The sequence below is a fragment of the Hemitrygon akajei genome, chromosome 14 (assembly GCF_048418815.1).
Source record: "Hemitrygon akajei chromosome 14, sHemAka1.3, whole genome shotgun sequence".
Lineage (NCBI taxonomy): Eukaryota > Metazoa > Chordata > Chondrichthyes > Myliobatiformes > Dasyatidae > Hemitrygon > Hemitrygon akajei.
Window position 1 is genome coordinate 51,047,958 of NC_133137.1, and position 25,104 is coordinate 51,073,061.

At 45.5% G+C, this 25,104-nt stretch overlaps 1 protein-coding gene across 1 annotated transcript in view; it reads left to right on the forward strand.

Annotated features, from left to right (window-relative positions):
• The first annotated feature begins 567 nt into the window (after positions 1-567).
• Positions 568-25,104, forward strand: part of itpr2 (inositol 1,4,5-trisphosphate receptor, type 2) — a 272,542-nt gene continuing 248,005 nt past the window's right edge. The window contains exon 1 of the mRNA XM_073066048.1: positions 568-1,047. Coding sequence (XP_072922149.1) covers positions 959-1,047 — 89 coding nt within the window. The 5' untranslated portion in view covers positions 568-958. The remainder of the gene's footprint in view (positions 1,048-25,104) is intronic.

The window sequence follows — 25,104 nt, forward strand, 5'->3', positions numbered from 1 at the left end:
CAAACATGCATATACACTCAAACCCGCAGTCAAGCAAAACACACTCACGAGGGCGTCCATTTAGAACGGAGGTGGGAGGACTTTCTTTAGCCAGAGGGTGGTGAATCTGTGGATTTAAGGTGGAGGTTGATAGGTTCTTCATTAGTCAGGGCATGAAAGGATACGGGGAGAAGGCAGGCGAATGGGCCGAGAGGGAAAATGGATCTGTCATAATGAAATGACAGAGCAGGCGCAATGGGCCAAATGGCCTAATTCTGCTCCAATGTCTTGTGGTCTAATGAATGTGTGTGTTTGTGCATGGATGCGAGTGCATGTGTGTGCGCGCGCTTGTGAATGCGGTGTGAGTGTGTTTTGTGCACGAGTGTGCCAATGATAGATACTTTATTGATCCCAAAGGAAATTACAGTGTCACAGCAGCATTGCAAGTGGAACAGATATAGAATGAGCGTGTGCATGCATGTACGTGTGAATGCGTGTTTGTGAATTAACGTGTCCATTGCAGGAGTGTTTGTGACTGCGTATGTTCATGAGCGCGCGCGTGCGCGTGTATGTGTGCGGTGTGTGTCTGCGTGTGCGCTTGTGAATAAATATATGCATGTGTGTGAGTGTGAGAGAGAGAGAGAGAGAGATTCACACGCGGTCAGTTTGCGGAAGTGGAGGTATCGGGAGCTGCTTACGGGCAGAGACAGTGCCACCCCCTGACATTCCTGCACACTTCCGCGTTGCCGCTGCGCTGTCGCCCTGTGTGTGTGTGTGTGTGTGTGTGTATATATGTGTATGTGTGTGTGTGTTCGCGAGGTGTGAGAGAGGGAGCGAGAGACTGAGTGACTGTTTACTTTGAGGCGGCCGCCTCTCTCCGGGAGTGTGTGGAGAGCCGCGGGAAAGGCCGGTTATTTCTTCCCCTCCCCGGAGTCTGTGAGCCCCCTCCTGCCCGGACTGGACCCTATACCATGAGAAGATGGAGAAGATGTCCAGCTTCCTCCACATCGGGGACATCGTGTCCCTTTACGCCGAGGGAACTGTCAATGGCTTCATCAGCACGCTGGGGTGAGTGCAGACAGGCGCAGCCCGGCGGCTGACAACTACGGGCAAAGTTGGAGCCCCCGCTCTTCCCCTGCCCTCCCCAGGGGGTGGAGGGCCGGGAGGGAGAGGGTCGCCCGCACAGCCGACCCGCAGGAGTCGAGGCGGAGTCGGAAGTGGCGCTGATCGCGGGGTGAAAAGAGCGGGGGTTCCACCTGGGAGGGAGAGGGAGCAGCGCCGGCCACTGTTAGGGAGCGGGCTGTACCCCCACCGTCTGTCCCTCTCCGCACGGCACACCTCATCTCACCAGCCCTTCAATACCCTCCCCACACCTCCTCTTCACCCTCTCTCCTCCCCCACTTCCTCTCTCTTCTCCCACCCTCCCCTTCTCCTCCTTTCCCCTCGCTCACACTACCCCCTCTCCATACCCATTCCATCCCCTCCCACTCCCCTTTCCTCAAACTCCCTTTCCTCAATCTACCATTCCTCCCACTCCTACTCCTCCCATAACCCCTCCCCACTCCCCCTTCCTCTCCCTCCTCCCATCCTCTCCCACTCTTCTCCCCTTCCCTTCCTCTCCTCACACATGCTACCCCTCAGTCCTCCCCCTCGCCGCTCTCACACTCATGCTCCTAAATTCCCCTCACACTTCACCCCGCCTCCCTCCTCCCCATCTCCCCTCCTTTCCTTTTTTGCTGCTCCTCCACCCTCCATCCCTCTCTCCTCTCTGCCCTCTTCCTTTCCTGACACCTCCTCCTCTCCCTCACCCCTTCTCCTCTCCTCCACTCTCCCTCATCCTTCAACTCTCCCCTCCTCCTCATCACCTTTCACCCTCTTCTGCTCCTCTCTCACTCCCTCCTTCTCCCATCTCCCCCCTCCTCCTCCTCCCTCCCATCCCCCACTTTCCTCCCATTCCCCTCTCCACTTCCCCATCATCCTCTCCCCCTCCTCTCCCCTTTCCCCTCCCCCTTCATTTTCCCCTCACCTTTTCCCATTCCCCTTCTCTCTCTCATCCCCTTTATCCCCTCACTCCATTTCTTATCTTTGCCCCACCCCTCTCCCCCGAGAGCCTCTAAAAAGCGGAAACCTCACAGGCTGTTGGAGGCTCTGTCACTCACTCTATCCCCCCCCCACTCTCTCTCTCACACACACATATACACACACTCTCTCACACACACACACACACTCACTCTTCACATTCTCTCTCACACACACATATACACACGTACACTCTCTCTCACGCACACTTACTCACATACACTCACTCTCACACACACTCTCTCACACGGTCTGTCTCTCACACACAGACACACGCACGCACACACACTCTCTCTCACACACTCACTCACATACACTCTCACACACACACACACACACACACACACACACACACACACACACACACACACACACACACACACACACACTCTCTCTCTCTCTCTCTCACACGGTCTGTCTCTCTCTCGCTGTCTCGTTGTTTATTTATTGAGTGACTGGTTAAAACAAGCTGTCCCTGGCCCAGGATCAGGACTGGGGCCGCTTACGAGACCTGCGTTTGGCAGGTTGGGGCTGAAGCAGGGAGTCCCAGGCAGAGCTGTTGCTGGTACAAGGCGAACCTGTCTACAGTGCCCCTCTGCGGTTTGAACCCAGTTCGATCCCACCTGATAAATCCTGGCGAAATCTGATCTTCATTACAGTTGGAATGGGTGGGATATCTTTAAACTATCACGTCCCGTCCGGGGCAGCTCACTTCCTGACCTGCTCGGGGTGGGGAAAGCCTGTGGGAATTCAACAGTCTCCTTTGGCATTTGAATGCATCTGTTGTTGTGTGACATTTTTGTTGCGGAACTTGTGCCCAGTGGGGCATTGTAGAATGATGTGGTCTTTTCCATATGTTACATCAAGTTGCAATTAACATTGCACAAATGTTGCAAAAGTTTTAGTCTGGAATTTATAGCAAAAACACTGCTGTGAACATTCAACAGGTCAGCCACCAGCCCATAAGACAAAGGAGCAGAATTAGGCCATTCAGCCCAGCGAGCCATTCCATCATGGCTGATTTGTTAACCCCCTCAACCCCATTCCTCTGCCTTCTCCCTTTGACACCCTCTGTTTTAAATATACCGAATGACTTGGCCTCCACAGCCATTTGTGGCAATGAATTCACACTCGGGCTAAAGAAATTTCTTCTTTAGAAGATGAGGAGATGAGGAGGAATTTCTTTAGCCAGAGAGTGGTGAATCTGTGGAATTCTTTGCCACAGGCAGCTGTGGAGACCAAGTCATTTTGTATATTTAAGGCAAAGGTTGATAGGTTCTTGATTTGTCAGGGCAGGATGAGATATGAGGAGAAAGCAGGAGAATGGGGCTGAGTGAAATATTGGATCAGCCATGATGAAATGGTGGAACAGATTCAATGGGCCGAGTGGCTTAATTCTGCTCCTATATCTTATGATCCAGTGCCTACTTGTGAGATTTCCAGCACTGTTTAAATAATAACAGGTTTGACTTCAAAGTTCAAAGTAGATTCATTATCGAAGTACATATTGTCACCATATACAACCCTGAGATTCATTGTCTTGTGGAAAATGTATCTCTTGTGGATTGCTTGTGGAATCTAGAGAATAATAACCTTAAGGGAATCAACGAAAGACCACCCAGCCTGTGTGCAGAAGACAACAAACTGTGCAAATAGAAAAAGAAGGAATAATAATAATAATAAATAAATAAGCAATAAATATCGAGAACATGAGCTGAAGAGTTCTTGAGTCCATTGGTTGTGGGAACATTTCAATGATGGGGCAAGTGAAGCTGGGTAAAGTATTCCCTTTGGTTCATGAGCCTGATGGTTGAGGTGTAGTAGCTGTTCCTGAACTTGGTGGGGTGCATCCTGAGGCTCCTGCACCTTCTTCCTGATGGTAGCAGGTGGGGTGAGAGCATATCCTGGGTGGTGGGGGTCCCTGATGATTGATGCTGTTTTCCTGCGACAACATAGATGCGCTCAATGGTTGGGAGGGTTTTACTCATAATGTACTGGGCCGGCTCCACTACTTTTTGTAGGACTCTTTGTTCAATGGCATTGGTGTCCTATACCAGGCTGTGATGCAGCCAGTCAATATACTCTCTACTACCCATCTACAGAAATTTGTCAGAGTTGTAAAGGTCATGTTGAACCTCCGCAAACACTGAAGAAAGTAGAGACACTGCCACACTTTCTTTGTAATTGGCCTACGTTAGGCCCAGGACAGGTCTCTGAAATAATAACACCTAAGAATTTAAAGTTGCTAACCCTCTCTACATCTGATACTTTGATGGGGACTAGCTCATGGACCTTTAGTTTCTTCCTATCTGGTCAATAATCAGCTCCTCGTTCTTGGATTTGAGTAAAAGGTTGTTGTTAGAAACATAGAAACATAGCAAACCTACAGCACAATACAGGCCTTTCGGCCCACAAAGTTGTGCCAAACATGTCCCTACCTTAGAAATTACTAGGCTTACCTATAGCCCTCAATTTACTCTGCTTTATGTACCTATCTAAAAGCCTCTTAAAAGACCCTATTGTATCCGCCTCCACTACCGTCGCTGGCAGCCTATTCCACGCACTCACCACTTTCTGAGTAAAAAACTTACCCCTGACATCTCCTCTGTACCTACTCCCCAGCACCTTAAACCTGTGTCCTCTTGTAGCAACCATTTCAGCCCTGGGAAAAAAGCCTCTAACTATCCACACGATCAATGCCTCTCATCATCTTGTACACCTCTATCAGGTCACCTCTCATTCTCCTCACTCCAAGGAGAAAAGGCCAAGTTCACTCAACCTATTCTCATAAGGCATGCTCCCCAATCCAGAAAACATCCTTGTAAATATCCTCTGCACCCTTTCCATGGCTTCCACGTCCTTCCTGTAGTGAGGTGACCAGAACTGAGCACAGTACTCCAAGTGGGGTCTGTCTAGGGTCCTATATAGCAGCAACATTACCTCTCGGCTCCTAAATTCAATTCCACAATTGATGAAGGCCAATACACCGTACGCCTTCTTAACCACAGAGTCAACCTGCGTAGCTGCTTTGACCGTCCTATGGACTCGGACCCCAAGATCCCTCTGATCCTCCACACTGCCAAGAGTCTTACCATTAATACTATATTCTGCCATCATATTTGACCTACCAAAATAAACCACTTCACACTTATCTGGATTGAACTCCATCTGCCACTTCTCAGCCCAGTTTTGCATCCTATCAATGTCCCGCTGTAACCTCTGTCAGCCCTCCACACCATCCACAACACCCCCAACCTTTGTGTCATCAGCAAATTTACTAACCCATCCCTCCATTTCCTCATCCAGGTCATTTATAAAAATCACGAAGAGTAAGGGTCCCACAACAGATCCCTGAGGCACTCCACTGGTGACTGACTTCCATGCAGAATATGACTGGTCTATAACCACTCTTTGCCTGCTATGGGCAAGCCAGTTCTGGATCCACAATGCAATGTCCCCTTGGATCCCATGCCTCCTTACTTTCTCAATAAGCCTTGCATGGGGTACCTTATCAAATGCCTTGCTGAAATCCATATATACTACATCTACTGCTCTTCCTTCATCAATGTGTTTAGTCACATCCTCAAGAAATTCAATCAGACTCATAAGGCATGACCCACGCTTTATAAAGCCATGCTGACTACTCCTAATCATATTATACCTCTCCAAATGTTCATAAATTCTGCCTCTCAGGATTTTCTCCATCAACTTACTGACCACTGAGGTAAGACTCACTGGTCTATAATTTCCTGGGCTATCTCTACTCCTTTTCTTGAATAAAGGAACAACATCTGCAACCCTCCAATCCTCGGGAACCTCTCCCATCCCCATTGTTGATTCAGAGATCATCGCCAGAGGCTCAGCACCACACAGCCAAATTTTCAATCTCTCTCCTATATGCTGAATTAACAGTGATGTCATCAGCAAACTTGAATATGGCATTGGAGCTGAGCTTAGCCACACAGTCATAAGTGTAAAGTGAGTAGAGCGGGTGTCTAATTACACAGCCTTGAGGTGCACCTGTGATGATGGAGATCATGGAGGAGATGTTTTGCTAATCTGAACTGACCGGATGAAAATAATGAAACCTGGGATTCAGGTGCACAAGGAGGTATTGAGGCCAAGGTTTGGAGCTTATTGATTAGTTTTGAAGGGATGGTGGTATTGAATGCCAAGCTGTGGTCAATAAGGAGCATCCTGTTGTATCCATCTTTGCTGCCCAAATGTTCCAGAGTTGAGTGAAGAGCCAGTGAGATGGTATTTGCCCGGGGCTGGATTAAGCTAGTGCAGGGCCTGTAGCAAATGTTATAAAGGGGCCCTGGATTTAAAAAATGTTCATAAGTATTAAAACATAAATGATTTACTTGCATAGTAAAGTAATTGAATTTTTTCATTTGCTATACAGCCAGATAATACGACAAATATCTGACACTTCACTAATAGTATTACTTACATGTAGATATCAATTTCAAATGTCAAAAGTAACAAAACTACAATTTAAAAGTTACATTTTCTAGATTTAGCATGAGCAAATTTGTTGATGATATTGGAAGTGTCTATTTCACACAGAAGTTCATGTTGAATGCTCATTGGAGTGAGATTGTTCAATCTGTTTTGACCCATGGTGCTCCTTAGTTCATTTTTAATCCTTTTCAGTTTTGAAAGTGAGCGTTCTCCACTGCAGTTGGTAACCATGAGTGACAAATAGACGCGCAAGGCATTTTCTACATTTGGAAAACATGACTCCAAAGAATTGTCAGCTATCAAACGGTACAACTGTAACTCTACAAGGTCTTGTTTGGCACCAATATGAGAAGCAAGATCAGTTTTCAACAGTTCAGTCAACTGCACAAATTCTTCATCAAGACTTTCTTCCAGATCTTCCGGATATGATTTGATGACCTCTTTACGATCTCTTCAGGTGCAAACAACTGTAACTGATGAAGGAATCCAAAAACACCATTCACCTTTAGATAAGCTTTCTGCCTTTTTGACAGGGCAGAAAGCAAGCTGTCAATAATGGCAAGAAATGTTCGGCTTTTAAACTTCTGAGAAGGTGTTTGAGATTCAACAAGTGGATCAAAAGTGCTGGAACCACTAAAATCATCATATGCGCGATTTTGCTTGAAGTAGACTGCATAGCTTGAATATATCCATGCAAGGATTCCTAGAGTGCACAAGCTGTGTTCAAGTCTTGGCCAGAAGATTGCAAAGAAGCACTGGTCATTTGCATGGTTGAAAGTAGTCCACAAGCCTGTTGTCGACACTCTGGCTTCTGATCATTGTTATTTGAAATGTCATCCAGGACTGGTTTTATTGCAGAAAAGCTGTGTAAAAGTGCTTTTGTTGCATCTGCACGAGCTGACCACCTGGTATCTGACATTCTTTTCACAATGGGCAAATGAGCACCACCATCAGATAATGCAGCAGAAAGGAGATCCCACCGATAAGTAGAAGCAGAAAAAAATGTGTACAGGCTTTCTACAAATTGAAAGAAAATTAGTGCTTCTTGACAACATTCAGCAGCACATTTTCCAACCAAATTTAGTGAATGAGCAAAACATGGAATGTAATCCGCAAACTCATTCAGCTCTTTGCTTGTAAGCCACTATACTTGCCACTCATGTTGCTGGCATTGTCATAACTTTGACCATGGCAGTCTTTTAGATCAACATCATTTTCCTTTAAAAAGTCAAGTAAACTTTGAGCGAGCTGTTCAACACTATGGCCTTCCATATCCAAAAACTTCACAAATCTTTCAGCTGGTCCTGACGGCAAAACATAGTGCACAGTCAATAACAAATTTATGTGACTGTTGTGGCGATGAGCGCGTGTGGATCACCTGCACTCAACAACCAACTAGGAATAGTGTTCTGAAAAATATCTGTTTAGTTGCTTATTGAAACTCATTTCAATTGGGAAATACAGGTTGAAACTCACAGTCTAATCCGATCTTGTATGTTCCTGAGCTGGTTCGGACTACCTAAAATCAGGAAAAAAATGAGGAATCATGAACTGGGTCACATAAAACTGTTGAGTCGCACATCCCTCGTCACAGGCTCACTGCGCTGGTGCACCCTCCAGCGGCGTAACAATGCACGCTGCAGCGGCTTGGGAGCATGGGAGATAGCACGACGGTCACCACGACACAGCAAGGAGCCAACACACGCCTGCACACACATACCATGCAGCGTGCAGCTCCCCTCGACATGAAAACAACAGCATTGCCAGATCGTCGTGAGAATACGGTGAAATGACGATTTCACCAGACTGCAGCTTGCAAGCATTTAGTGCGGGCGGGGCCCGTAGCATATGCTACTTTTGCTACTAGGTTAATCCGGCACTGCTTCTGCTGTGGACCTGTTGCTTTGGTAGGCAAATTGGAGCAGATCTAAGTTCTTCTCAGGCAGGAGTTGATATGTCTAATCACCAGTCTTTCAAAACACTTCATCACTGTAGATGTGCTACTGGGTGATTGTCGTAGAAAAGTACAGCTCATGAACCAGCCCTTAAGCCCATCTAGTCCATGCTGAAACCATTTAAAGTGCCTATTCCATTTTATCTGCACCCAACTGTAGCATCCATACCACTACTATCCATGTACCTATCCAAACCACTTAAACATTGAAATCGTGCTCACATGCGCCACTTGTGCTGGCAGCTCCCTCTGAGTGACAAAGCTCCCCCTCATTTTCCACTTAAATCTTTCACTTTCACCCTTAGCCCATGACTTCTGGTTGTAGTCCCACCCAACCTCAGCGCAAAATCCTTGCTTGTATCTATACCCCACATAATTTGATATACTTCTATCAAATCTCTGCAATCTTCTGCGTTCTAAGGAATGAAGTCCTAGCCTAATCAATCTTTCCTTATAACTCAGGTCCTACAGACCCAGCAACATCCTTGTAAACTTCCTCTGTACTCTTTGAAACCTATTTACTTCTTCCTGAAGGTAGACGGCCACGATACTTCATAGTAGATCTCACCAGCATCTTATACAACTTCAACATGACATCCCATCTTCCAAGTACTCAGGCCAATGTGCCAAAAGCTTTCTTTATGAGCCTATTTACCTGTGACACCACTTTCAATGAATTATGGGCCTGCATTTCCAGATCCCTTTGTTCTACCACACTCCTCAGTGCCCGGCCATTCTCCGTACAAGACTTACTTTGATTGCTCCTACCAAAGTGCAACACTTTGCACTAGTCTGCATTAAATTCCATCTGCCATTTTTCAGCCCATTTTCCAGCTGATCCAAATCTCTCTGATAGCCTTCCTCGCTGTCCACTACACCCCCACTCTCGGTGTCATCCAATTAACCACATTATCATCCAGATTGTTGGTGTAGATGACAAGCAACAAAGGGCCCAGTATTGATCCCTGCGGCACTCCGCTAGAGAGCACCTTGTCAGGCCATGGGGATTTATGCACCCTGATTTGCCTTAGGACAGCAAACACCTCCTCCATAACCTGTGTAGAGTCTTTGAGGCTGACGCTGCTTCACCTCACTTCTATAGGCTCTGTGTTCATCTCCTGAGTTAAAGCAGATGCAAAAACTATTTAAGATCTCCTTCATCTCTTTTGGCTCCACCCATCGATGACCAATCAGAGGACCAATTTTATCCCTTGCAATCCTTTTGCTCTTAATATATCTGTAGAATCCCTTAGGATTCATCTTGTCTGCTAGAGCAACCTCATGCCTTCTTTTAGACTCTTGCATTTCTTGTATTCTACAAGCACCTCATTTGTTCCTACCTGCCTATACCTGCCATGCTCCTCCTTTTTGTTTTCTTAACCAGGGCCTCATTATCCAACACGTGTGATCTTTGGCTTTTATTCTGACAGGCACATACAAACTTTGTAGTCTCAAAATTTCTTTTTTGAAGTCCTCGCACTTGCCAAGTACACCTTTGCCAGAGAACAGCCTGTCCCAATCCACACTTGCCAGACCCTTTCTGATGTCACCGAAATTGGCCTTTCTCCAATCTGGAGTTTCAGGCTGTGGACCTGACCTACCTTTTTGCATATGTACTTTGAAACTAATGGCATTATGAACACTAGATGCAAAGTGTTCCCCTACACAAACTTCTTTCATCTGCCCTGTCTCATTCCCTATTAGCAGATCAAATATCGCACTCTCTCTTTGAGACTTCTGTGTACTGATGAAGGAAATTTGGCTGAACACATTTGATAAACTCTATCCCATCCAGTCCTTTAACAGTACGGCAGTCCCAGTCAGTTTGTGGAAAGTTAAAATCACCTGCTTTACCAACTGTATGTTTCTTACAACAGTCTGTGATCTCTCTATAAATTTGTTCCTCTAAATCCCTCAGACTATTGGTGTAGTTTGTAATATCAGAATCAGGTTTATTATCACTAACACTTACTTACTGCCTGTTATGCCGCTGTCATTTAAGGCAGCAATGAAGGTCCTCCATCCAGAGATATTCTTCATTACTGCTCCCATAGCAATTTTGTTTGCCTGGTCAGGGTTGTTATCCCTGAGCTGAACCCTGAACCTGGAGGACTGGTAGACCACTCTTAGTCTGGCCTCTACTCTTTGTCTTGTTTGGCATGGGGTGAACCTACCAAGAACCAAAGCACAAAGCCCTGACTCCAGCTAACATAGCTCTCTGGGTCGTTGAGGCCCCCAGGACTCCTATCCATGACAAGGTGTTGTGAAATGTGTTGTTTTGTGGCAGAAGTACAGTGTAATACATAAAATATACTATAAATTATGATTTTATATATATAAAGAGAGCAAAAAATATTGAGGTGGTGTTCATAGTTTCATGGACCATTCAGAAATCTGATGGCGGAGGGGAAGTTTGTAACTTGGGGCTCCTGTAACTCCTCCATGATGGTAGTAATGAGAAGAGGGCATATTCTGAATGGTGGGCGTGTTTAATGAAGGATGCTGCCTTCTTGAGGCCTCACCTATTGAGGATGTCCTTGAAGCTGGGGAGGCCAGTGCTCATGATGGACTTGGCTGAGTTTACAAGCCTCTGCAGCCTTTTCCACTCCTGTGCATTGGTCCCTTCCTACCAGATGGTGATGCAACCAGTTGGAATGCTCTCCACTATACATCTGTAGAGGTGTGCTAATCTCTGGTGACATTTCAAATCTCCTCAAACTCCAGATTCAAGGTCTATGATTCAAGTTTATTTACCTTTGTACATTGAAGCATGCAGTGAAATGCATCGTTTGCATTAAACAACTAACACACCCGAAGGTGTGCTGGGGCAGCCCGCAAGTATGGCCACACATTCTAGTGCCAACATAGCTCGCCCTCAACGCTCAGCAGAAGCACACAGGACACAACAAGCAACAAAACAACAACAGCAAAACAAGTCCCCATCCTCCCATGCACATCCACATCCCTTAACCCAGTTCAGGCCTCCAGCACACTCAGGCCTGCATGCTTTCACAGTGGACTCGCAGAGATTCATAGACTCGGCTCTGGCCAATGGGCCTCAACTTCTGGACTTCCAGTTCACTCCTCAGGCCTCAGTCCTTGGCATTGATCCGAGGTCATGCCGCTCACCGAACACTAGGCCTCGCACTCCGGACTTGCCAATGGTGGGACCCCGAATACTAGACCTTGAACTCTGGTCTCACTGATTACGAACCAGGAGGCCACTGGAACTTGTTCCTCCTGCCCACAGGGAACTCTGACTCCAGATCCTGCTGACCTGGGAGGTCTCTCGTCCACTTTCTGCCGGTCCAACGTCTGCCATCCAACCACAGATGTCCCATATCTGGGTCACTGGCCTTTGAACTTGGAGCAAAGACTTGGACTCTGGCCTGACCTCTAATTTCCCCTACATTACCATCCTGAACCCCTAAGATGACCCCTAATTTCCCTATCTGTCCCTCAAACAATTCTTACAAACCTAAAAAAAATTAAAAATCAACTAAATCTGTGCTACGGCTCAAAGTTGATTGCAGCTTGACGCCATCTTGGATTCAGTCTAACTTCTAATTAAAATAAAACTGATGTCCTCCCTTCTTCATAATTACATTAATATGTTGGGCACAAGATAGATATTCAGTGATGTTGATACCCAGGAACTTGAAGCTGCAACATAAAAGCACACTTAATTCACTGATTATCGCACCGTTTAATGGTACTGTTTGGTAGCAGTGCTTAATTTAATAGTCCTGATGAAGGATCTTGACCCGAAATGTCAATCGTGCATTCCCTTTCACAGATGCTGCCTGACCCGCTGATTTTCCGCAGCAGTTTGCGTGTATTGCTCTGGATTTCCAGAATCTGCAGAATCCCTTGTGTTTTTAATTTAATAGCAACTTTGATTCAGTTCCACATTCACATCAGTGAGTAAATGCAGTCACTAGTTACTGATCCTGGGGTGGTTAACAGTTGAACCATTCCCTTAGCGTTCATTGTCTGGATTATCTACAGTATGAAAGGTTGTAGGACTTTACTTGCCGCAACAGAGAAAGAGGCCATTTGGCCCGTCAGGTTCATGTAGACTCTTATCTGAGCATCCCCATCAGCCCCATTCTCTTTCCTTATTTCCCCGCACCCCTGAGCTCTGTTCTCCTTCACGTGCCCATGAATGACCCTTTGATTCTCCCGCCTCTGAGCTGTTGCAGTGGCTGGTTGATGTGGGAGGAAGCCCATGCGGTCGCAGGTTGAATTCGCAAAGTGCACACTGCCGGAACGTGAGGCAGCAGCACTAACCACTGGGCCACTCGGAGTTTGAGGCTTTTCAGAAAGAAAGGTGGAGCTGGAGAGGGTGTGAGGCAGGGAAAGCATCTAAGCACACACCCAGGTTCCACCTATGGATGTGTCGTGGTTAGCACAATAGCTTTACGGTACCAATGATCACCAATCAGGGTTCGATTCCTGTAAGGAGTTTGTGCGTTGTCCCTGTGGCCCATTGGACTTCCTCCCATGTTCCCAAGGTGTACGGTTTGGGTCAGTGAGTTGTGGACGAGCTGTGTTGGTGTCGGAAGCAAGGCGATGCTTGTGGGCTGCCCTGCACAATCCACGCTGATTTAACTTAACACAAAATGATGTGTTTCACTGTATGTTTTGATGTACATGTGACAAATAAAGCTAATCTTTAAAAAATCTTCATGCACCCAGGATTCTGTGCCCATGTCACCCCAGACCCTTCCTCGACTTGCCCTACTCCTCAGGCTCCACAGCTCTGGGCTCGCCAACTTTACCCCGCCCCAACCTCTCAAAGCCGAGAGTGACTGGGATTCATTCCATCTCACCCAGCCTGGACTGGCTGACATGCTCTGCGTCACTGTGCTTCTCCTGCTCTGGGTTGCCAGAGTTGCTTTCAGAAGGCAGCTCAGCTCGTGCTGAAAGCAAGGCAGTGTACCTGCAAACATCTGTTAGTCATATGAAAGCAGAGAGTGGCGAAAACACTCAGCAGGGCCGGTGGCACCTCTGGAGAAACACCTTCAAGTTATTACCTGCCGTGCTGAGTTTGTAGAGTGGAAACAAGCGCCTCGAGCTCACTGAATCCTTGCCAGTGCTCAGCACCTGTTCATCACATTTTAATCTCCGCATGCTATATAGAGCATAGAGCACCACAATACAGGAGCAGGCCTTCATCCCACGATGACGGCACCAAGCATGATGCCAAATTAAACGAAAGGCCTTCTGCCTGCACCACATCCATATCCTCCCATTCGCTGCGTATCTACAGTGCTGTGCAAAAGCCATGGGCACATGTACGCTGTGTAGCCAGGGGGCCCAAGGCTTCTGCACAGCACTGTATTTGTCAACGTGGAGCAGAAAGCAAGTCTGCAAATCTGGCAGGAGGAAGGTGTGTTGGGAATGGCAAGGGTAGATCCCCGGGGGTGGGGTGTGGGATAGGAGGCAGAGAAGGCGTGATGTAAACACACCCAGCCCTGAGACACGTTGATTCAAAACAACTGGCTTATCGATCACTACAGACTATCTCTCCGGGTCTTCCTGCTGCCTTCCCTCTCCCTTTCCTTTTCCCAACCATGATTCCCCTGTCCCTGCCCCCTTCCCACTCTCGGTCCACAATAGAGACCCATATCAGAATCAGGTTTATCATCACTCACATGTCATGAAATGATTTTTTTTTGCGGCAGCAGTACAGTGCAATATATAAAGTTACTCCATACTGTGCAAAAGTCTTAGGCACCCTGGCTATATATGTGACCCGGAGACTTTTGCACAGTACTGTACGTTTATGTAAAAACTCTCTATACGCTGCTAGTATTTCTGCTTCTGCCACCACTCCTGGCGCCCACCACGTACTGTGTGTGAATAAAAAACTCCTTTAAACTTTTCTCCTTTCATGTGTGCCCTCTAGTATTTGACATCCCCTCCTGGGGAAAAACATCCTGGCTGTCTACCCTTTCTATCCCTCTCATAACTGTATTGTGTTCTGTCAAGTTACCCCTCAGCCTCCACTGCTCCAGAGAACACAAGCCAAGTTTGTCCAACCTTTCCTTAAAGCTCAGACCCTCTAAACCGGGCAGCATCCCGATAAAACAAAGAGCATCACAGTACAGTCCAGGCCCTTCATCCTATGATGTTGTGCTGACATTTTAACCTACATTAAAGTAAATCTAACCATTCTCTCCGACATAGCCCTCCATTTTTCTATCATCCATTGCCTTTCTAAAAGTTTCTTTAATACCCATAACGTGCCGTTCCCAAAGCCTCCACGTCTTTTGTAATGGGGTAATGCGCCGTTGACTCCACACACCCCAGGTTCTTCCATTGGACTTTGCACCAGGGATAATTTATACTGACTGATTTAAATACAAACCACATGTGTTTGAGACGCAGAAAGACACCAGAGCACCCGGAGTAATCCCGCGTAGTCACAGGGAGGACATGCAAACTCCACGCAGACAGCATAGGAGGTCAGGATTAAACCCGAGAGCTGTGAGGCAGGTGGTCTTTCAGATTCACTACTGTGCTGCTGGACGTTTCTAGCATTTTCTAACTCCTTTTTCATGTTTCCAGCATCGGCAGTTTTATGATTTTCATTTGCTGGTCTTTCTGTGGCCGGCATTCATACATCAATGGGGAGAAATTCTTGCTCTTTGTTAAATTCAGTCATGGGATCACTGTGCACAAGTCTGGGTGAGAGAGAGAGAGCGAGAGGGTGAGAGAGAGCAAGAGAGAGGGGAGAGAGAGAGAAGTGAGAGAGAGGAGAAAGAGCGAGAGAGAGAGAGTGAGAGAGAGAGCGAGAGAGAGAGAGTGTGAGAGAGAGAGAGTGAGAGAAGTGAGAGAGAGAAAGAGAGAGGGAGACAGAGGGAGAGAGAGAGAGCGAGAGAGAGAAGTGAGAGAGTGTCAGTTATCACCTGTGATTATCAATATCAACAGTTAGACAGGAAGACAGATGGGGAGCTACTTACTGATGCCTTGAATGGAGTGTGGTTTAATTGACTAATATTTCAATGTTCAAACATCAGAGTAAATTTATTATCAAAAGCACATACTGTATGTGTTCACCATCTACTGTCTTGAGATTCATTTTCTTGCAGGTATTTACAGGAAAATTAAAAAATACAATAGAATTTATGAAAAGCTATACTTAACAAAGATTACAAACATCCAATATGCAAAAGAGGACAAATCATGCAAATAATAAAAAACAGCAAGTTGTAGAGTCCTTGAGAGGGAGTCTGTAGGCTTTGGAATCAGTTCAAGTTGAGGTGAGTGAAGTTATCCATGCTGGTTCAGGAGTCTGATGGTTCTAGGGTAGTAACTGTTCCTGAATCTGGTGGTGTGGGGCATAGGGCTAATTCATCTGAGATCTCCTTCAATGTACAATATCCATCACTGACAATGTTTGATAAGTCAATCAGCTTTTGCCTAGTTTACATCACCGTGATCACAAAGGGCTGCCAGAGGAGATGCTGTTTGTCGCTGTGCCTGCCTTCCAACGGTGAAGGTTTCCTTTGATTTTCCCTTGTGCCTACTTGGACACGAGGCAAACTGAGGGTATAATTATGTAATATGATTTCCCCTCTGAATCTGTGCTTTGTTTGAAACTTGGCACATTTGGATTGCGGCACGTGTATCTCATTACCTGAGTGATCATTTCTCTGTGAGCCAGTGCTCTTTCACATGAATTGAGGCAAGATTGTAAATACAGTCATTTCACTGTTACTGTTGTTAAATTTGACAATTCAGTCTGTTTATACTCTATAGGCTGAGGTCTATATTCTGTCTCAGATTTGCTTGTTGGTTAGAGCACTGAGGGGGTCACAGTACCAATCCTAGAAAGCCCATTAGATGTCACTTGTGTAAAGGGTAATATCCGGACCAGACTTGATCCAGGTATTGGAGTGGACTTGATGAGCCAAATGGCTTAATTCTGCTCCTATGTCTTATGGACCTGGTCCTCAGAATCGGAATTGGAATTAGGTTTATCATTACTTCATTCATCCATTTATCTATTTATTTATCCATCTATCAGTCTATCCACCTGTCTATCTATCCATCTATCTGTCCATCTATCCATCTATCTATCTGTCCGTCTATCAGTCTATCCACCTGTCTATCTATCCATCTATCTGTCCATCTATCAGTCTATCCATCTATCTATCTGTCCATCTATCAGTCTATCCATCTATCTATCGATCTAGCCACTATCCATCCATCTATCTGTCTATCGGTCTATCTATTTATTTATTTATCTGTTTCTTTCTTTCCTTATTCTATGTTGAGGCCCTTCCATCCCTTTGAGCCAGACTGCCCAGCAACCCCCAATTCAACCCAAGCCTAATCACGGCACATTTTACAATGGCCAATTAACCTCTCAATCATCACTGACATATGTCATGAAATGTGTTTGTTTTGTGGCAGCCGTACAATACATCAACTGAAAATTACTAAAAGTTACAAAAATAAATAAATAGTTTAAAAGAGGAACTGTGAGGTAGTGTTTATGGACTGTTCAGAAATCTAATGACAGACGAGGAAACACACTGTTCCTAAAACATTGAGTGGACATCGTTTTTAAATTTGATTTTATTTAGACAGAGCACAGCAACAGGCCCTTTGGCCCAATGAGCCCAAGCCCATGTGACCAATTAACCCACTAACTTTTACATCTTTGGACTGCGGGAGGAAGCCCACACGGTCACGGGGAGAACGTACAAACTCTTCACAGTTAGCGGTGGGAATTGAACCCGGGTCACTGTCACAGTAATGACATTATGCTAACTGCTATGCTACTGAGCCACCCCCTTTAAGCTCCGAGAGATATAATGAGAAGAGGGCAAATCCCAGATGGTGAGGGTCCTCAGTGAAGGAGGCTGCCTGCTTGAGGCATTGCCTTTTGAAGATGTCCTCAATGATGGGGCGGCTTGTGCCCATGATGGAACTGGCTGAGTCTACACTTTCGATCCTGTCTATTACTTTGGGACTGTAAGAAGGCCACATTTCCAGAATTGCACAGAGTTCTGATTGGTGTGTCTTGGTCATAGTGACCTTGGAAGAACACATCTACCAGCTACACTAGACCTCTACAGGAGCAACGTAAAAATAACCTGACTTAAGGTTAAAGGGGCTAAGTTAGTTGGGCTGCATTGTCTTGAATGCAGAAGAGTCACCTTTTGTACTTCCTGTATATACTTTTTACAAATAATGTTTCATTTTGAAATATAACAAGGAATCGTCTAGTGGAATATAAAGATAATGAGTGTTGGAAGTCTGGAGGAGAGTCTACTAAGGACAGCAACATCAGGTAAAGAGTGTGCAAGTAATTCTCTCCCCAAGTTCTGCAGAGGATGGGAAACCGAGAGAGGTTTGACAGTGGAGTCTAAAAAGAATGTAGTGTTATTATGGTGTGGGGTGTGTAATGTTGGGAACCGCTGGTTGGTTGTTGGTGAGGCCCCCTGTAGAGGTCTCTTTATGCAGGGGTCTTTCCCCTGTGCCCTGGGGACCTGGGGTGGAAGGTACGTGGAGCAGTGGTGTACAACAGATTTTTGAGTCAGTTCACTGACTGCCCAGCCAGCTGCCCTTTCTGTGGCCATGAGGAGTCAGTGTTCCACATGTACCTGAGTGTGAGAGCTTGAAGCCCCTGTTTGAGCTGCCCTACTCCACCTGCCCCCCACCCCGCTCCTGATCTCAGTCACCTGCTGCCAATGTGGGGGCAGTGGGCCACTAGAAGAATCTCCTGGCTAGCTTGCCCCTGGGCCTGGGGAGCTGGCTTCTCACAGTGGGCAGTTGAGCTGACTGCCTGTCCCTGGGGAAGGAGCAGGCAGTCCCTATGGGCACAGTGGGGGATTTCCAGGAACTGACAGGCTTGAGAGCATTATAGATAATAATCCCACGTTAGTTTGAGACTGCAAATATAATATAATGTGAACAAATGTGAAGTTATCCACCTTGGTGCAGAGAAAGTGTTAAATGTTCAGGGATTGGGTAATGTTGGTCTTCAAAAGGATTTCGATGTCTTTGTGCATGTGTTGCTGAAAACTAACATGCAGGTGCAGCGAGCAATTGGCAAAGCACACGGTGGGTAACAGATGTCCCAATTATTGTATAGTGCTTTTGTTAGTGAGAAAACTTTTGTAAAGAAAAAGAGCTGGGACAATGTGTCTTATAGAATTACTTCTGATTCTGACGTGAATGTGAATGCAGGTGCAGGCAGAGGCACCGTGCACAGTGTAGCGGGAGAAATGTGGAAAAGACAGCTCAGACCTTAACAGTTACCTTTCTGCTCAGCATTCTTAACTTCCTCCTACCCTTCCCTTGCAACTGCACGTCTCCACAACAGCGAGGTCACTTTGAACACTTACCAGGTGATTGATCTTACCGATGGGGTCATCCTCAGTAAAGGTTCGTTGTGTAAAAGGCACGGACTCGGACTACCTGCTGCAAGAGGGTGTCACAAGAACGTTAACACGATAAGCTTATCTCCATTCCTGTTGTCATAATAAATCACTATAATCACACAGTTTAAATGGAGACGTAACGTAAAGATTTTTACTCCTCATGTTTATGAAGGATGTAAGTAATAAAGTCAATTCAATTTAAGGAGTAATGTCTGACTGATGGAATGCAGTATGTCAGGTTAATACTCATATCTGCAGCATAAGACCTGTAAGGAAATGTAATTTCAGGATTGCAGAGCAGCAGAACCCTGATGCCCTATATTCCACAGCTTTGAATGTAGTCTTCTGTTCTAAAATGAATGTTTGCAGCAGCCCCCCGTCTTGTGGCTGCACCAGCTTATCAGTGGTCAATAAAGTAAGAGGCATCAGAATTGGGATGGACAACCACAAAATGCTGGAGGAACTCGCCGAGTCAGGCAGCATCTACAGAGGGGAACAAACTGTCGGTGGTTTTACTGAGGTCCTTCGTCAGGACGGGAAGGGTAAGAGGAAGAACAGAAAAGAGGGTTGTGGGGGTGGAGGGGAGGTGAAGGAGTACAACCTGGCAAGTGATAGGTGAAAGATTCTGGCCTCTTCCCCTTCCTCTCCAGTGCGAGGGTCTTGGCCCGAAGCATTGGCTGTTTATTCCTCTCCATAGAGGCTGCGTGACCTGTGGAGTTCCTCCAGTATTTTGTGTGTGTCCTTGTGGATTTGCAGCATCTCTTGTGTTTAAGATTGGAGATGGCTCAAATATTTGGTACGTGCTTCGCTGGGCGAGAGTGTCTGATGATACTATAGAGCTGAACCGATGAAGCCAGCGCCAGACCCAGCTTTAGAGGATGAAGACCTAATCTTTGACCAAGGAGAATAGTTCAGCAAGTAACCATTATTTAGACCAATTCTGGCCAGATTCTCACGTATTTATGTTGGGCTGCACTTCTGTAGCTGAGAGATGCAGGCGCTTGGAACCTGCCAGGTTTCAGTCACAAGCCACGAGGAGTATTCCTGGTACCATTATTTCTTAAAGAATACACCCGTTTTTCAGGCTCTGCATGTGGATGTGCCAATTTAATGGATCAAAATGCCATTTCATAAAGTTAATCAGAACAAGGTTTAATGTCACTGACATGGCGTGAAATTTGTTGTTTGTGGAAGCTGTATAGTACAAGACCTAAAATACTATAGTTTGCAAAATTAAGTAAGTAAGTGGTGTAAAAGAGGAACGGTGAGGTGGTGTTCGTGGGATTATGCACTTTTCAGGAATGTAATGGCAGAGGTGTGCCTGGACTCATTCAAAGACCTAGCCAGGAAAAGATGAAAGGTTTTAGTATTTACATCAGTACGTGGGTGGGAAAGGTTTATAGGGATATACACTAAACATAGGAAAACAGGATTAGCTTAAATGGGAATAATAATAAGTGGGAAATTATTTTATTACAGCAACAAAATTTAAAAACACACTTTGCAATAATAATAAATTATAATAATAACTAATAACGAAGTACAGAATAATAATATAAACAATAATTTACTGATGTGCACTACAGTGCAATAACAATGTATGAAATAATAAACAGAGACTATTGTACTATGATGTGTGTTCTCCTGTCGCACAGAGATGAACTGTTGTACTGTATGCTTATTGCATTGGGTAGGAAAGATTCTCTGCAATGATCCTTGTGACAGTGGAGCTGAATGAGTCTGTTCGAAAGGATGCTCCACTGCTTATTCAGTAGGTCATGGAGAGGATGTGCCTGATTGTTCATAATGGATAACAATTTGGTTGCTGTAGACCTGTTGGGCCAATGGGCTTGTTTCTGTGCTGTATGACTCTATGACATTATTTCATCACCTGAAGACCCAGTTACTGGTAGTTCGTGGTCATCACTATCACCGACGTTTTGTCCAGTTCTAAATCCACAACTGCCATGCTGGGATTTGAACTCTAGTCTTGCTGTGGTCAATCCCGTGGCAGAGGAAAGGCCACATCTCCAGTTGGAACCCCTCAGTCATGCAGTGGTAGCCCGTTTCAACATTCCACTCCCTACTCAAGTCCCAGGGAAATTCAGGACTATGAGGTCCTAGAGAAAATGCAACACAAACCTTGAGCTACATCTTCATTTGACAAGAAGTGGGGCGCACACAGGTGCATATTTCTGCATGAACATTTATCACTTTCAATGTTATATTGCTAATTTTATGACCAAACAAGTGAATTTCAAAGGAACAGTTTGCCTACCATTGATCCTGATTGAACCATCGACTGTATAAATATAGTGAGAGCTCTCTGGGAGTATTGTGCTCAGTTCTGGTCACCCTGCTATAAGAAGGATGACATTAAGTTGACATCCTTCATGTGAAAAGCTTCGCAAGCTTGTGATCATGACTGAAGGCCTTGAGTTATAAGGAGAGACTAGATCAGCTGGGACTTTTTTTTTGTTGGAGTTTAGGAGTCATCCCCCTCCTCACCTGAATCTACCTATTACTTGCCTCTCCTTATACTGGTGATCTGCCCTCTGCACTCTCATTCCCTGCAGGTTCTTGAACTGAAATGTCAACCATCCCTCTGCCTCCACAGGTGCTCCCCGACTTCTTCCAGCATTTGTTTTTTTATCCTCTTCATTGTCCTGTGGACAACCATGCTCTCAGATGCTCCGTACAGCCCAACATTAGTGTTGTAAAGGCTGACTCTAGGTACAGAGAAACCTGGTTATGGATAGTCAGAGCAAGTAGGCCTGTGGACACATGATGACAGTATAAGTCTGGTCTGGTAGCTTGCTTGAGCTCCGCCACAAAGATGCAAAATAACTTAATGATAAACAGCAAACCATCTGCTGATTAACTCAGTAATTAAGCTGCATCAGTGGGAGGAAAGGCACAGGGTTGGTACTGCATTCCTGCATGATGTGGAAGTGCCCGACGCCCGGTTTGAGTTTGGCCAGTTAGCAAACCCCATGGCCTCACATTTGGCAGATGCATGTGTGTGTCTCTTGAGCAGCCAGTTCACTTTCTGGGCCGTCCAGCTGGATAAACCTCAATTTGAAGAGTATCACACACACAATGTTAGAAGAACACGTTTGTTATAGGCAACATTTATGGAGAGGAATAAACTGATAACGGGTTGAAGCCCAAAATGTCAACTGTAGAATCCCCTGCGAGGATGCCCCCCCTCTCCAGCATTCGGAGTTTGTTGATTAATATCTCCAGCATCTGCAGAATCTTTTGTCTCTGGTTTGTGAAGTATTGCTGCCTTGAAGGCATAAAATTGGCTTTGAGCTCATCGTTAGTCAGCTCCTGTGAGCTTGGCAGTGCACTGAGGCTCGGGAGGGCTCCATGGTTCTTGTCGAGGGAGATTTCTCCCCATTTTAAGCAGACACCCAAACTTTAACAACTGTTGGGGAAAGGAGATAGTGAGGAGATGACTTCAGGCACTCTTCCTCGAATTGCGTAAAAGGCAGGACCAGTCTGAGGGCTGGACAGGTTGGACGTGGGATTCCTGCTTGCATTTCAGTTTGCCTGTTCAATCTTATCCAGGCTTAGAAGTCATTGTCACGGATGTTTGGATGTGTTGTGTGGGAAGCTCAGATTCATTTATTTATCACTAGTGCACCAGAGCACGTAGTGGAATGCATCATTTGCATTACCAGCCAACACAAACTAAGGGTGTGCCAGGGCAGCCCGCAGGTGTTGCTACACCTTCTGCATGTGCCCACAGGGTTTGGCAGAACACAACGGGCAACAAACAACGAGAGCAAACAAGCCCCGTTCCTCCCACCCACCCACTCAAACACACGGACAGCCCTCCAGCCTCCGTTGGATTCTTGGAGTTGCAGGTAATGGCCCTCCACCTTCGCCAGTGGATTTGCAGATCTGCCGAGTCAAAGTTTCAGTAATTGGGCCTCGACTTCTGAACTTACCATTGACCTTCGGGCTTTGATCTTTGAACTTTGATGGGGAGTCAGGCAGAGGGCTGCATCAGCACCTGTACGTCTGTTTCATTGAGTTCGGACCAGCTGTACCTGCCGGCTCTCTGATTCCCATTAGCATGTGGAGCCTGGCCCTCGCCAGGTGACCATTTCTCCACCTTCTAGCGCTCCGTAATTCTCCAGCCATCCAGTACATTACCACTTCCCTCACTCCACCATGCCTTAAACTCTCAAACTCCTTCCACCTCCCTCCTGCTCTTTAAGACAACTTGCCTCTTTGACCAATGTCAAACTACACTTATTAACAATAAAAGTAAATAATAAAAAAATGTAGCAGTAAATTCATTACCACATGCAAGTCACCATATACTACCTAGAGATTCATTTTTCACAGGCATTTACAGGAAAATAAAGAAATACAATAGAATTTATGAAAAACTATGCACGTACAAAAACTGACAAGCAACCAATGAGCAAAAGAAGACAAATTCTGCAAATAAAAAAATCTGAGGACATGAGTGATAGAGTCTTTGAAAGTTATGGAATCAGTTCAGGGTTGAGGTGAGTGAAGTTATCCACATTGGTTCAGGAGCTTGATGGGTGTAGTGTGATAACAGGTTACCCGATGTACATAATTACACGATAGTGCAGAATAACCATCACACAGAGTTTACAGAATCAACAAAGCACAGCTGAAGCAAACATTAGTCATGGAGACAGAACACTACAGCACAGAAACAGGACCTTCGGCCCATCTGGACTGTAATGAACTATTATTCTGCCTAATCCCATCAACCTGCACATCGACCATAGCTCTCCACACCACACCCACCCATCCATCTACTTATCTAAACTTCTGTTAAACGTTGAAATCGAACTTTCATGGATTGAAATCTGCAGCTGAGAGGCTGAGGCCTCCCTTCAAAGGATGTAGTCTGAGAGATCTGGATATTGATTTTCATATTTGCGTTTCATTCAGATGCTTTTGTTCAGATTAGCAGCATATTACACTCTGTTTGAAAATGTCTCCTTCTGTAAATCAAGAACATTTTCACTAGCTAATTTTTTTTCTGGCGTTTGATATGGATGAGATAGCTGTTTGGACCTGCCTAAGTCCAACGTTCTTGGCCAGACAGGAAAGTCAACTGCATATTACGACATCTCGAAACTGGCTAATCACAAGGAATTTAACTTTTTTGCCATTCAAATGCCGGAAGTGAACTATTGCACAAGCATTGTGGTTTGGAAATGTTTCTTGCACTGAAGGTAATGTCTGAAAATCAAATGGTTGTCATTTCCCCCAATGTAGCCATTAAATGAGGCATGGAAGCTCTTTTTGTATTTACTTATGAATTTCATAATTTGTGGATTTTAAAGCCAATTAAACGCTCTTGAAAATATACAAGCAGCAATGAAATAATAAAATTTCAAGGTACTTTTATTTTCAAAGTACATAGACAGTATACAACCCTGAGATTCATCTTCCCAGACAGCCACGAAACAAAGAAACAGCTTGGAATCCAATTAGAGAAATCATCAAACACAGAATGTGTGAGTAAAAGAACAAATCACGCAAAAAACACAGAATATTCAACATCAAACCACAGAGTCTAGGAGCCACAGTCACCGAGTCAGTTCAGTTGTCAATGACTGCAGGCCTCAGCTGCAGAGTCAATTCCATGTCGAAGTGCCTCGGTCAAATCGCGCAAATAGCAAAAAAAAAGAGTAACAAGGAACACGTGAAACATGTGTCTTGGAGTCCTCCAAAAATGAGTCCACACCCTGGGGTGTGTTCAGCGCTGAGGACATTAAAGATCAAACTGCAGAGTCCCACAGCCAGGAGCCATGAGGTGATCAAAACCACACCTTCCCTGGCAGCAGGTGAAACGCAGGCAGACGGCACTAAACACCCACTTGTCTCCCGCTCTCGTCCCTGTTGATTTCGATCTTGCTTGATGCTTTAATTGATGAGGAGTAATGGAGCCAGCCATGGGTTGCATCCTTCCTTTAGGAAACTGCACATTTGGCTATCAACCTTGTTGAATTCCCCAGGAGATGCAGAAGCCCCAGATTGTACATTCAGCTCAAGAATACAGTACATCATCAAAATGGAAATTACAGGCTGCAATCGATTGCAGTTCAGGAGAAGAGGCATATTTAATAGAAGAAGTAGTAGTTTCAAAAGCTGTCTGCAGGATCTTGCCGTTGGTTGCTGTCTTCATCTACGTAGCTAATAAACTTTGAGAGAAAGGTTTGGTCCGAT